Here is a 14,898-nt window from a genome sequence, read left to right as displayed (position 1 = left end):
GAATTGACCAGGAAATAGCGGTGGACTCAAGCACTGGTGGTACAGCAGTAGTGGGTGATACTTTATGTATTACTATTTTTAGTATTTCGCAGGATTCTGTTTTCTTCTTTCCATCTACTAATAAAATCTTTATATTTTAGACCACACACAACAAGCAGTTTCTCCCTTGGAGTCGGCAGCTGAATACGTTCCTCATGGACTCATCTTCCATAACGCTAATTCTCGTCTCATTTACCGACACTGGAATCGGCATTAGTAATACTGCAGGAGATATTCATTACACGTGACAGGAGGAATAACTACTTCAGGATGAGGACGACATTAGTGATGAGCAAGCTGTAAACTGCTCTGGTGTACTGAAAGTGTACGTCAGACTGCTCAGGAGCTCGACTCGAGTATCGAAAATACTGGACGTCAGTGAACCAGTCAAGAGAAAGCGAGGGAGATGGAGAAAGAGCGAGAGATATTGATGAAGAGAGAGCACGAGAGATGTAGAAAGAGTGATGAAGAGAGAGGGAAATGAAAAGAGTGAGAGAGAGCAAAATGGTGAGAGAGCAAAATGGAGAGAAGAGAGAAGACAAGAAAGAGAGAAGTAGAAGACAGAGAGAGAAGAAGAGAGAAAGAAAAACAGAGAGTGAGAATATTCCCGTCGTCAGTGCTGCGCCGCTCAGATTAAAATTCATTGCTCATGATCTAACTGCCGTACCTTTCAAGCCCTGGTGACCCGAATGTCGTATTGATATCGGGTCATCATGGCAACAATTGGCCTTTTGCGATGACGCCGATTGGGAGGTCAGAGGGAGCCCTCTCTTCTAAATGCTACGATTGTTAAACTGACGCCAGCAGTACGGGCACACCTCCTAGAAGTGAGACCCGGGTGTCAGCTGAATAGCAGGCGGTGCTCGCACAGATCTTCTGAATTTAAAATCGCCTGGATGTATGTCGTGAAGGGATTAAATATATCCTGGGAATTGTAGGCTCGAGCAATACAATTAAACATGGGGCTGACTTGACCATACAATTGATCGGCTGTACTAAGCTTGGTGCTGTGTACATTTACTGACTGTGGTTCTGGTGCTGCATTCATGTACTTTTTTTTTTAAACCAGTTATTTTTATTTAGGTTTCAAAAGATTTTAAACAATAAACAGTGGATATCAATATACATGTAACAATTCACATATCTTGTAGTAATACAATCATAGCTATCCCCCCCTCCCCCCTCCCCCAATACTCCTTATGCCGGGTATACTTGAGAGTCTTAGCAATCATATCACCGCCATCCAGGTGGACCATATTTTTTCGAAAGTGCTTTCACCATGCCTTCGCCTGTAAATGCTTTCCTCTAAATGCATTACCGTACGTGTCTGAGCAATAAATTCCCTCCTAGTGGGGGGTTCCGAATCCTTCCATTTTCGTGCTATTAGTTTGCGTGCCACATACAGCAACCTCGCTATTGCCACTTTGTAATGTTCTGAGACAGGTATCCCATCCACCTCCCCCAAAACACACAGCACTGGATTCCTGTCGAGCGTACATGCATAAGCTCTCTCAATTTTGTTGATAATGACCAGCCAGTATGCCACCAGCCGCGGACACGACCATAACATATGTAACAGTCCGGCCTGGTCTGGCCACATCTAGGGCAGCTAGAGTCTCCCCTCAAGCCCGCCTTGAATAGGACCAGCGGTGTTTTGTATGTTCTATGTATTACATATAATTGGGAGAGCCGTGCCTGCTCGCTTAGAGAGATCTTCGGGACATATTCAAGAATAGTCTCCCATTGTTCTGTTGTGAGGGTACCCACCTCCCTCTCCCATTTACTCTTTGCAGTGAGGTGATGCATTCATGTACTTACTTTGGTTCTGATCTTGTACATGTAGCTATCTTTGTTGTGCTTCATGGCGATGTTTAAATTTCAAAAAATTATAAAACTTAGGGATTTGAGATGAAGAGGATTATTGGGAAAGTTTCTGCTGGAAGAACTTAGTTTGTTAGTGTGTATTCATACTGATTTCTTTTGGGAGTAGAAACTCTCAATCCTTCTCAATTAATGAAAACTTGGTTCTGGTGATGTATTAATGTACTGATGGCGGTTCTAGTAATGTATTCTTGTAAGTACCCCTTAGCTGGCAAGTATAGGCTTCTTGAATGAGAGACTTGGAGCCTGCATCAACCACTATTTCAGGATTCACCAGGATATATTGAGGACATAAAAAAAATTAAGGTCTGTACTAAGATGCATTGATTAGAAGTTGATAAATGGCTAAACTGAGATGCTATAGCATTGTATCCATCCATTTCTCACATCTATTAACTGAATGTCTGAAACTCCAGGTAAATACATTGAGTACTTATACAGACAATAGCAAATCACTTTTAAGCAGTGACTTTTTGTTACATAATTATTTCATATTTGAGAATTCATTTTTTTCCACAAAAACAGGGAGTTTATATGGGGAGGGTGGTAAATTCTCTCCAGCTCAGACTGACAGTTCGAACCGAGCACAAGCCAATCATTAAGTGCACCTTCCCACCTATCTCTGCCCTTCTCTGGCTGTATACTGTGTGTGGGGGGATTGTGGTACTGTGGGAACGTTATACTGTGTGTGGGGGGATGGCGGTACTGTGGGAACGTTATACTGTGTGGGGGGATGGCGGTACTGTGGGAACGTTATACTGTGTGGGGGATGGCGGTACTGGGGGAACATTATACTGTGTGAAGGGATGACGGTACTGGGGGAACATTATACTGTGTGAGGGGGGATGGCAGTAATGTGGGAACATTATACTGTGTGGGGGGATGGCGGTACTGGGGGAACATTATACTGTGTGAGGGGATGACGGTACTGGGGGAACATTATACTGTGTGTGGGGGGATGGCAGTACTGGGGGAACATTATACTGTGTGTGGGGGATTGCGGTACTGGGGGAACAGTATACTGTGTGTGGGGGATGGCGGTACTGGGGGAACATTATACTGTGTGTGGGGGATGGTGGTACTGTGGGAACATTATACTGTGTGTGGGGGATGGTGGTACTGGGGGAACATTATACTGTGTGTGGGGAATGGTGGTACTGGGGGAACATTATACTGTGTGTGGGGAATGGTGGTACTGGGGGAACATTATACTGTGGGGGATGACAGTACTGGGGGAACATTATACTGTGTGTGGGGGGATGGTGGTACTGGGGGAACATTATACTGTGTGTGGGGGGATGGTTGTATTGGGGGAACATTATACTGTGTGTGGGGGGATGGCGGTACTGGGGGAACATTATGTGTGTGGGAGGATGGCGGTACTGTGGGAGCATTATACTGTGTGTGGGGGATGGCGATACTGGGGGAACATTATACTGTGTGGGGGGATGGTGGTACTGGAGGAACATTATACTGTGTATGGGGGATGGTGGTACTGGGGGAACAAAATACTGTGTGTGGGGGGATGGCGGTACTGGGGGAGCATTATACTGTGTGTGGGGGGATGGCGGTACTGGGGGAGCATTATACTGTGTGTGGCGGGATGGCGGTACTGGGGGAACATTATACTGTGTCTGGGGTATGGCGGTACTGGGGGAACATTATACTGTGTGTGGGGGAATGGCGGTACTGTGGGAATATTATACTGTGTGTGGGGGATGGCGGTACTGGGAGAGCATTATACTGTGTGTGGGGGGATGCCGGTACTGTGGGAACATTATACTGTGTGCGGTGGGAAGGCGGTACTGGGGGAACATTATACTGTGTGCAGTGGGATGGCGGTACTGGGGGAACATTATACTGTGTGTGGGGGATGGCGGTACTGGGGGAACATTATACTGTGTGTGGGGGATGGTGGTACTGTGGGAACATTATACTGTGTGTAGGGGACGATGGTACTGTGGGAACATTATACTGTGTGTGGGGGATGGTGGTACTGGGGGAACATTATACTGTGTGTGGGGAATGGTGGTACTGGGGGAACATTATACTGTGTGTGGGGAATGGTGGTACTGGGGGAACATTATACTGTGTGTGGGGAATGGTGGTACTGGGGGAACATTATACTGTGTGTGGGGAATGGTGGTACTGGGGGAACATTATACTGTGGGGGATGACAGTACTGGGGGAACATTATACTGTGTGTGGGGGGATGGTGGTACTGGGGGAACATTATACTGTGTGTGGGGCGATGGTGGTACTGGGGGAACATTATACTGTGTGTGGGGGATGGCGGTACTGGGGGAACATTATACTGTGGGGGATGACACTACTGGGGGAACATTATACTGTGTGTGGGGGGATGGCAGTACTGTGGGGAACATTATACTGTGTGTGGGGGATGGCGGTACTGGGGGAACATTATACTGTGGGGGATGACACTACTGGGGGAACATTATACTGTGTGTGGGGGGATGGCAGTACTGTGGGGAACATTATACTGTGTGTGGGGGGATGGTGGTACTGTGGGAACATTATACTGTGTGTGGGAGGATGGCGGTACTCTGGGAACATTATACTGTGTGTGGGGGGATGGAGGTACTGGGGGAACATTATACTGTGTGTGGGGGGTTGGTGGTACTGGGGGAGCATTATACTGTGTGTGGGGGGATGGAGGTACTGGGGGAACATTATACTGTGTGTGGGGGGTTGGTGGTACTGGGGGAACATTATACTGTGTGTGGGGGGATGGCGGTACTGGGGGAACATTATACTGTATGTGGGGGGATGGCGGTACTGGGGGAACATTATACTGTGTGTGGGGGGATGGCGGTACTGGGGGAACATTATACTGTGTGGGGGGATGGCGGTACTGGGGGGAACATTATACTGTGTGTGAGGGGGATGGCGGTACTGGGGGGAGCATTATACTGTGTGTAGGGGGTATGGCAGCATTGTAGGAGCATTAAACTGTGTAGGGCCAAGAAAGCGGCATCGTAATAAGAGTAGTACATGTTCCCATGATGTGGCCTCATATTTGGGTCGTATATGTCTATCAGAGGAAAAAGAAGAAAAAACGTTGATTCTTATAATGTGGCAACAGAAAAACACCAAAATAGTGTCAGCGCTGAAGGGGTTACTGCCCCCTGTGCCCAGTAATGGGGAATCTCCAGCACCTACCTCCACCTGCAGAGCCGCACACCACATATATGGCTGCTCTGTGCGCACAGGACCTGGGATGAGGTCACAGGAGGGGAGGAGTCAGGGGTCACATGATCGGGGGCCTCAGTGTATGCAGTGTGAGCTGAGCGGCTCCTGTACACTGCCTGATCCTCGGAGATGGAAACGTCTCCTCAGGTCACTTTCACACTTTCAGTATTTGGTCAGTATTTTACCTCAGTATTTGTAAGCGAAAACCAGGCGTGGGAGGTAAATACGGAAGTGGTGACGTGTTACTATTATACTTTACCTCTCATTACTCCACGCCCCTTTTCTACACAGTTTTATGTGTGGGATGTAACATGCGATTTCTCTGCTTGGAGACAAATAGACCCCACCCCAAAAATGTAAGCAGTTCTTCTTTGTTTGATGGCTTGTGACTATCCATCATCCTCTTGATTACATTCCAGAGGTTTTCAATGGGGTTCAGGTCTGGAGAACGGGCTGCCCATGACGGGTTTGATGTGGTGGTCTCTTAATTTTTGCCAGAGCTGTGTATCAGGTTCAGTACAAATAAATGAAATCCGAAAGAAAAATTGTACACATGAACCAAAAATTATTAAAAATGTACAAATTTTACTGATTAAGAAAAAACAAAACACAATAAAGACGGACAAGGTTTAAAAAGTGGGAAACGGGGTGTGGCATGGCGGGCGAGGAGTGTGGACGCACTTTGGAGAGCTCCCGCTCCCACACCGGTGACCGACCCGAACAGAGCCCGATATACATACCCTGTACACCGATGTCTACTAGAAGGAACAGGGGGAGCACATCCGCAGGTCCTTCAGCACCCGACAGCGCTCCTCAAGGCATTTCCCGCTACTTTACAGGAGCGGGAATAAGGAAGGCCGTGGGCACCATGACAGACGCGGCGAGCAGAGCGCAGCAGGCCCCACCACTAACGGGAAGTAAGGTGCAGGTGGCGGGAGAACGGTCCGGGGAGACAGAAGACCGTAGGGGGCCCCCTAGGAGAACTGGCGGCGCGACCACAGGAGCCTCGCAAACGGTGAGACGCTCTCCCCAGGATAAATCCACCGGGCCCCGGGAGACCCGTCCTTCACAGGGGAGCCCCGCAGACGGACCAGCGCAACCACATGCCAGTGGGTCGCGCGGGGACCCGGGGGAGATGTATGTGGAACTCCCCACACCACAGGGAGGAGGCAGTGTTCCCCCAAGTGCCGACATGGATACCGCAGGTGACTCTACAGCAACGGGGAGCAGACCCCATGACGAGAGGACAGGCAGATTACACAGCATCACCTGCTCCTCAGGCTGGCCTGCCATACAATACAGCTCCTCCACCTTTCCAACGACCAGATGCATCCCTAACATCACAGTGTGGGACGTCGTCCTCTCCTTTGACAGGACACTCCACAGCACCCATGGGAGCTGATTTCAATCTACTATATAACAAGATAAAAGATATCCCGACGAAGCAGGATATGGAGCAGTACATTGCCCGTTTGGAATCCTCCTATAAGGCTGAACTTTCCATACTAAAAGATGATATCCAACAATGTGGTGAGAAAGTGGAATCCCATGACCAGCTTTTAGCCTCTTTGAACGAAAGAATAGAGGCTCAGGAATTTGTCACAGCCGCTCAAGCTAGACAGTTGCAGACCCTAGCAGAAATGCTGGATGATTCTGAGAAAAGGGGACGCAGAAATAATATAAGAGTAAGGGGATTGCCCGAATCTATACCCCCCCAGGAGTTGAATACCACTTTGAGAGGCATTTTTAACTCGGTATTAGATAGGCCCCAGGACGCCCCATTGGAACTGGATCGCGCCCATAGGTCCTTGGGTCCACGTCCCGGCGAACAAGACCCATCGAGAGATGTGATATGCCGGGTACACAAGTACCAACTTAAAGATGCGGTCATGGGAGCAGCCAGGAGAGTAAAGCCTATAAACCACTTGGGATCCCGAATACAGCTCTTTCCAGATTTGTCCAGATGGACCTTACAGAGACGCAGAGCTCTTCGTCCCCCTCTTGGACGAGTTGCGGCAGCACGACCTTCCTTACACCTGGGGATTTTCGTTTTGTCTCCGAGTTCGGAAGGGAAGCAGAATGCATCGTTTGAGTCATCCTAGTGAAGTTCCGGCATTCTCGGCCGCCTTGGATATAACTTAGGTGGATATTCCTGACTGGCCATCCTTACCATCATTTTATAGAATGGAACATCCCCGAAGAGGCTAGAATCCTCAGCAGCAGCGTCGTCGCGGGGGACGGCCCAATGGACCGGGGCGCATACATCTAGCAGAAGGAGAAGCTGACTGATTAACATGTCTTGTCCTGAATTGGAGATGGTTCTGGGGTGTCATGTTTTGAGGGATAATTCGTTGTCTAAAAGATTATATTGGTTCAGAGCTACAGAAAGGGGCACTTATAATACTATCAGTGTTGATGATACTGAAATTAGTTACGAAATGGGATATGTTTCACTCGTTTATAATTAAGATAAAAAATACATGGTCTTTATCTGTTAAGTTTTCGATATAAAGGAATACGACTGTTAGATCATTACGGGGTTGGGAACCAGGGGAGACGGTGTCTCCGACTCCTCTATTGCTGTACACTTGACCCCTGGAGGCGCTGTTTGCCACTGAGGCACGCAGCTATTAACGTTTACCTCCAACAGGTTAAAATGTCTATTGGAGTGTGTCTATCCACACTCGTATCGTTAAAATTTCATTTACCTTTGTCTTCTTTTAACTTTTATCTACTTTCTTTGTCTATATCCACCTCCCTCATTAGCCTTCCCTCCCCTTTCAACAACGGGCGTTGGACTCCGAAGCCGATCCATCCCTGTAGCCGAAACTTACTGTACATCCTTGACCCCGGACTACAAACATAATGCCGGGTAAGACTGCTGCACAAAAGATAACACTGGGTTCCTTGAACACTAGAGGCTTTAATACCCCGCAGAAGCGGTCACATATTTTATATGGCATGCACAAGAAAAGAGTAAATGTGTTGATTCTACAAGAGACACATTTTAAAGCTGGACATATTCCTAATATTCACGATCGATATTACACAACCTGGTTCCATAGTGCTAAACCAAATTCACGATCCCGGGGGTGTCTATAGCTCTCCATAAATCCCTCCAGCATACCATATTGGACACACTGGTTGATACGGAGGGCGGGTACGTGATCTTGAAAATCCAGATTTTTTCAACCACATATACTATAGCGGGTTGGTACGCCCCTGGCCAGGACCAAATACGAGCTGCTAGATCTTTCTTGAGAACTGTGGCTGATTTTGCTGAAGGAGTGGTTATACTGGGAGGTGACTTTAACATGACTCTTAACCCGATTCTAGACTCCACGGCAGCAAAGTCTTACTTATCTCTTCGTCAGCTGTCCTCTTTGAAAAGGGACCTCCAAGATTTACGGCTCACTGATGTCTGGAGACTCTGTAATCCCACTGAGAAAAATTATACGTTCTTTTCCACACCACATAACTCATATGGCAGGATAGACTTCTTTCTCCTTAGTCATTGCGCACTGGCCTGGAACCTGAGACCTTCCATTGGGAGTTTTCTGTGGTAAGATCATGCTCCAATTTTTTTGGACATTAGTCCTCCTGATTCAGTGATGCGACAGTGGACATGGAGATAATCTTTTAAAAGATAATACTTGTGTGGCCGACATTAAGACTACCATAGCAGAATTTCTACAAGACCATGCACATGATACTACTGCCATGCCTATTAAATGGGAAGCCCTTAAATGCATCCTTAGAGGGGTACTCATTAAACATGGATCTCGTTTGAAACAAATAAAAAGTAAAGAAATTATAGACTTGACGGAAAAGATATTAACGTTAGAGACGAAGCATAAGACGAATAAGGAGACGGAAACGTTGACTGATTAAATGCAGAGACGATCTGAAGTCCCTACTAAATGAAAAGTACCGACACCACAGAAACCGTTTTAAAAGTATATTATATGGTCAAGCTAACAAATGTGGACGTCTGATGGCTAGATTTTTACACCCACGTAATCAGACCACATACATTTCATCTCTCCAACAGAACGGGGGCCGAACGACATCAAACCCGACAGAAATCCTGGACATAATGCGGAGTTATTATCATACACTATATAACATCAACGGAGATCGTCCCTCTCAATCACCCTTGGATCCTCAACCACACATAGACTCTTATTTACGGGACACTGCCCTTCCTACTTTGGCCACGGATTTAACGACTCCATTAGACTCGGACTTTACGACCGAAGAGATTGATGAAGCCATCCAAAATACCCCGGCTGGTAAAAGCCCAGGACCATATGGGTTTTCCCCTCACTTTTATAAGATGTTTCGAGAACAACTTGGCCCCATTATGACTCTGGTGTTTAACTCAATCGCAGTTGAATCTGCGTTTGTTCCATAATCTCTGGAGGCTTTTATTAAAGTAATACCGAAGCCAGGGAGGGACCCTAAAATAGTATCAAATTACCGCCCAATATCTCTCATTAATGTTGACGTAAAGCTATACGCAAAAATCCTGGCGAACCGACTAGCTCCTCTCTTTTACCCTCAGTAATACATTCAGACCAGGTGGGGTTCGTGCGGGGAAGAGAAGCGAGAGACGGCATAGGTAAGGCCCTCATTTTGACTGCATATGCTAAATCAAAAAGTAAGCCGTTGGTTTTGCTGTCGATAGATGCGGAGAAGGCCTTTGACCGTGTGCACTGGGGCTTCATGTTCTCGGCCCTACGACAGATGGGCCTGCAAAACCGCTTCTTGCATAGGGTTGCGGCCCTATACTCTGGCCCTTCGGCAAGGGTTAAGGTTAACGGAGCAATGTCGGACTCTATAGCCATTGGGAACGGGACCAGACAGGGGTGCCCTCTGTCGCCCCTTTTATATGCGATAGTTATGGAACATTTGGCGGTGGCGATCAGGAAGAACCCCAGTGTGCACGGTCTATGGGTACAGTGTGCACGGTCTATGGGTAAACAGTGTTCATTATAAGGTCTCTCTTTATGCAGATGACCTCCTATTGTATATATCTCAGCCACATATTACCCTCCCATCATTGATCGAAGAGTTCCAAAAATATGGAGCAGTCAGTAATTTTAAAATTAATTTTCAGAAGACTGAAGCCCTTAACATATCCCTAGGACAGACAGAACTCACAAGAATTATGGGAAATTTCCCCTTTCGGTGGAAAACCGGGGCCATTCAATATTTGGGCGTTTGGGCCATTCAATATTTCGTGTCCCTACTGACACGACTGACTTATATAAACTAAACTATGTGCCCCTGTTGGAGTCGACTCTGAAACGGTTGAGGGAATACGGACGGAAGAGCAACCCATGGTTTGGCAGAATGAATTCATTTAAAATGGATATTCTTCCCAGGTTCTTATACCTGTTCCAGACGGTTCCGATTGTACCGCCAAAGATATTCTTCCAGACCATTAGATCTGTGTTAATCCGCTTTATCTGGCAGACATCTAAACCTCGTCTCAAATACTCTATTCTAACAGCCCCGAAGCCCAGAGGCGGGCCTTCTCGACCTGGAACTCTATCATAGAGCTTCCATACTTACACGTTTGTTTGATTGGCAATTCGGTCACCGTTCTAAGCAATGGGTTCAATTGGAACAGACATCTTTTAGTATTCCATTGCGTCATCTTCCATGGATCCGACGCCCTGACTCGGTTGTAAACGATTTTAAGGGACCCACAGGTTTCTTGACTCGAGACGTTTTACAGATTTGGAATCGTGTTAAACGTAAAAAGAAATTGATCAGCACTCTGAATCCGTTGACACCAATATTTGGTAACCCGGATTTTCCTCCAGGATTTCTCAGAGACCAATTTTTAGGTTGGCATAGTAGTTCTGACTTACGACTGGGACAGGTACTGGTGGAAGGGAATTTTCCGACATGGGATGCCTTATGGGAAAAGTTCCCCAATAGCACACTCTCCTGATTGGAATACAACCAGCTGAGTTTGTTTATACAGGGACGTTCGGCCGACCGTACTTCTCGCCCCCCCCATGACACGGTTGGAAGCTTTATTGCAACTGCAGGACCCTCCTTCTCATCTGATTTCTCTTTTATATAAGGAACTTCATTCAGGAGACTCGGACGTGGTTCCAAGCTACGTCCGTGCATGGGAGGATGAGATGGGATGCAAATTTTCAGTGGAAGACCTTGACAAAGCATTTCTCTTTACACACAAAATGTCCCCGGCCGGGGGCGCATAGGAGAAAAATTTTAAGATACTGACCAGGTGGTATCTGTCCCCCGTTAGATTAAAGTCCATCTTTCCGACAGTAGATGATACATGCTGGCGCTGTGCAGTAGAGAGAGGCACGCTATTCCACATATGGTGGCAATGCCCTTCTATACGACCCTTCTGGGAAAAGGTGTTTCGGGCCTACGAAAAGATCTCTGGAAAATATGTCCCTCCTTCCCCACAAATTGCCATCCTATCAATTCTCCCGGGTTCCATATCCAGTCAAAAAAAGAGCCTTCTCCGGTTTTGTATTACTGCGGCATGGATGGTGATCCCATGCCACTGGCGTACGATGACACTGCCAACTATGGCAGAATGGCTATCAGAATTCGCAGACATTTTTCATATGGAGGAGTTAATGGCTGAACTGGAGGGAGATAACTCCCGTTTGGTCCGATTATGGCAGCCTTGGATCGTGTTCAAGGAAACTCCTGAACTACTTCGATTGGTCGAAGACGCTTCTTAGGGAACGGCTCGGAGGTCTGAAGCCCGTCTTCCTTTTCCCCCCTCCCCCCTTTTCCCTCTCCCTTCTCCCTTTTCTCTCTATACGCCCTGTAAGTCTCCTTACTCTTTCTAATTTTTTTTTCTTCTTTATTACTTGAAATACACCTCCACAGGTTACGTGTAACGACGTTGTTGAATATGCTAGTAATTACTATTTTTCATATTTAACTATTGATGATGTTAACGTGCGGGAGGGCATGCAGGGGGGAACGCTGTCTTCTCGGACAGTTATTATAGGCGAGCAGGTATTGTATGGAAAATGCTCATATAGTTGTACTTGTCGGCCTGGGATGGCGGTCTCCTGTTGTTCTCTCGCTTGAAGTAGGCCTGATGAAAATGCAGTGACTTTCGTTCAACTGGGACATTACGAGCCTTTGGGCCGGAAGACATCTCGCCTTTATAGGAGAGCGATTATTCTGTAATCTAGTACGGCATGGTGTATAATCCTGTATCTTATGTCTTGTATGTTATATGTTTAATTTTTCTCAATAAAATAGATTCAACATAAAAAGTGGGAAACCACAAAGTGGCACCAAAACCCACAATATATCAAATAGAGGCTGTACACAACATACGTTTCAGCTGCGGCCTTCTTCTGGGGGTCAGAAGAAGGCAGTAGCCGAAACGTGCGTTGGGGCTGGCACCATCACCCACAAGAGGTAATCTTTGTACTTTATTGATCCTCTGTTTTCTGGCTTCCTTGTACTTTCCTTTGGGAATATCATGACTATATGGTGTTCTCTGATTTTTATATATTACCTTGGAAAGTGATATATAGCATATAACCCCTTGTGTACAGCCTCTATATGATAAATTGTGGGTTTTGGTGCCACTTTTTGGTTTCCCACTTTTTTAAACCTTGTCCGTCATTATTGTGTTTTTTTCCTTAATCAATAAAATTTGTACGTTTTTAATCATTTTTGGCTCTTGTGTACAATTTTTCTTTCGGATTACTGTAAACATTAGTCAACATGACTAAGGAGAGAAAAGACAGGAGGAAAGGAAAACTGAGGGGTAAATGTCTACTTGCTATGACCCCTTAGGCCATGGGGCCAATTTTTCAGGGCACATGCCATGGCTCCCTCCTAGCTTCTGGTAAAAATCCGAACTGTGCCGTACCAAGTGCAGAGGAGAGAAGGAATTTCTAGCTCCGTTCCCCAGACTGGCGATATCGTAGCTCAAAAAATATCCGCCGTCCCCCTAAGTACTTTCTTCATGCTGAGGTTTCACGGATCCTGCGAACCGGAGCCCTCACCAGAGCAACTGTTCTGAAGCCCAGCAGATTCCGCCTCTTGGGATGTAATGTATGGGCACAGTAGCTTTCTTAGCGAGGTATATGTGCAAGTTGATGATCAGAATGGTGGGAGCTCAGCTCAAGCACAACTTTTTAGCTACACTACATTGTCATTCCCCCAACGTTTGTTTCTTGCACATAAATTGATATTAGTGTTAGTACGAGATGGGATCTTTGTCCCTGGAGCTTCTCCGCTTGGTAGAATGAGACTCACTGATCTTGTTCTTATAAAGAGCGTTTTAGAATAAATAGAAACAAGACGATTCTAGGTCGGATTAAAGACTCGAATGGACGACATGTTTCAAGGTTTCTTGTTTCTGCAAGATTAGGGAGGTCTCCACCCCTCCCTTGTGGGCCATGCACATAAAAGCCGTTTTCTACAGCGTGTCCACATCAGACATTACCTGTCTGAATCCTGCTCATATAGGTACCACACACATGGTCAGGTTTTAAATGCATCGGTTAGGGACTGCTCTGATATGGGTGTACCTTGGCGTTTGGTAGAGCGGCTTAGTATACATTTTTTGCTAAAAACGTATCAACCAAATACCCTGCTTTGTTGTCATTTTTTTACTAGCACTTGCTGTTTACTGCTATTTTTTTTACAGCAGAGTCTTTTTATACTATTGTTATACTGAGTTTTTCTGTGTTTATGTTTCAAGGATGGTTCATCCCACTTCATCAGATATATACAAACAGGAAGTCACCCTTGACCTTGATAGAGGCAAGTGGTGACATCACAATATACTTAAAAATGATTACTTACAAATTATCATATAAAAGCTGTATATTATTAACAAACTATTATATCAATAAATTATGAATATTTATTATAACATCAATACCCCACCAATACCACATAATTTATAAAATGAGACATCTACATGATATATCCCATGAAAACCAAAAAGAAAGTGAAAACGAAAGAGAAAGTATTATAAAACCTGAAATCATGGATAATAAATAGGTATAGAAAAGAGATTGTTTTTCTGATACCTAGCAGCAGTCATATGGGTTATACAATCTTCTCCTGTAGTATTGATGATGTCATATATAAAATAATATTATGGAACAAATCTAAGTACAATGACATGATATATATAATGGTGTTAGCCCATAGAAAAATATTTACCAGCATCCAATTTTCTGCAAGAGGCCAGTAAAGTGGTATAGTGCATGGATACCTAGGACAGTCAACTCCCAGTATATGAGGTCGTGACAGAAAATAATCACGTAGGTAACTGTATAATGATAAGGTTCAGTATATACTTATATTGGAGCCAACAAGGATGTGCCCACCCCGACGCGCGTTTCGGCGTCTACCTTCTTCAATGACCTCTCCAACGTTGCGGACACCATCGAATGTGAGCATTTGCCTATTCTGGTTGGTTATGACGACGAACAGCAGTCAGGTGGAGACCCCGATGAGGATGACGTACATGCAGATGTGCTTTGCTGAGATGGGTTTGTGCAGAAATTCTTTGTTTATGCAAACTGATTGTTGCAGCAACAGTCCAGGTGGCCGGTCTCAGATGATCATGAAGGTGAAGATGCTGGATGTTGAGATCCTGAGCTTGTTTGATTACATGTGGTTTTCTGTTGTTAGGTAGGTTGGATGTACTGCTAAACTCTATGAAACATCGCTTATGGTAGAGAAATTAACAATCAATTCATGGGTATCAGCTCTGGTGGACATTCC

General features: G+C 45.8%; 1 protein-coding gene across 1 annotated transcript in view; it reads right to left on the bottom strand.

Annotated features, from left to right (window-relative positions):
- The window catches only part of LOC141052995 (uncharacterized), a 65,493-nt gene that overhangs the window by 13,451 nt on the left and 37,144 nt on the right, over positions 1-14,898 (bottom strand). The window contains exons 9-10 of the mRNA XM_073550318.1: positions 14,639-14,842; positions 5,101-5,143 (exon numbers count right to left, since the gene is read on the bottom strand). Of these exons, the coding sequence (XP_073406419.1) occupies positions 5,101-5,143; positions 14,639-14,842 (247 nt within the window). The remainder of the gene's footprint in view (positions 1-5,100; positions 5,144-14,638; positions 14,843-14,898) is intronic.

This window comes from Dendrobates tinctorius, unplaced genomic scaffold, assembly GCF_039654945.1.
Source record: "Dendrobates tinctorius isolate UK_male_01 unplaced genomic scaffold, ASM3965494v1 ptg000164l, whole genome shotgun sequence".
NCBI classification, from domain to species: domain Eukaryota; kingdom Metazoa; phylum Chordata; class Amphibia; order Anura; family Dendrobatidae; genus Dendrobates; species Dendrobates tinctorius.
Note: the sequence above shows the minus strand (reverse complement) of the source record. Positions and strands in the feature narration are given on the sequence as shown.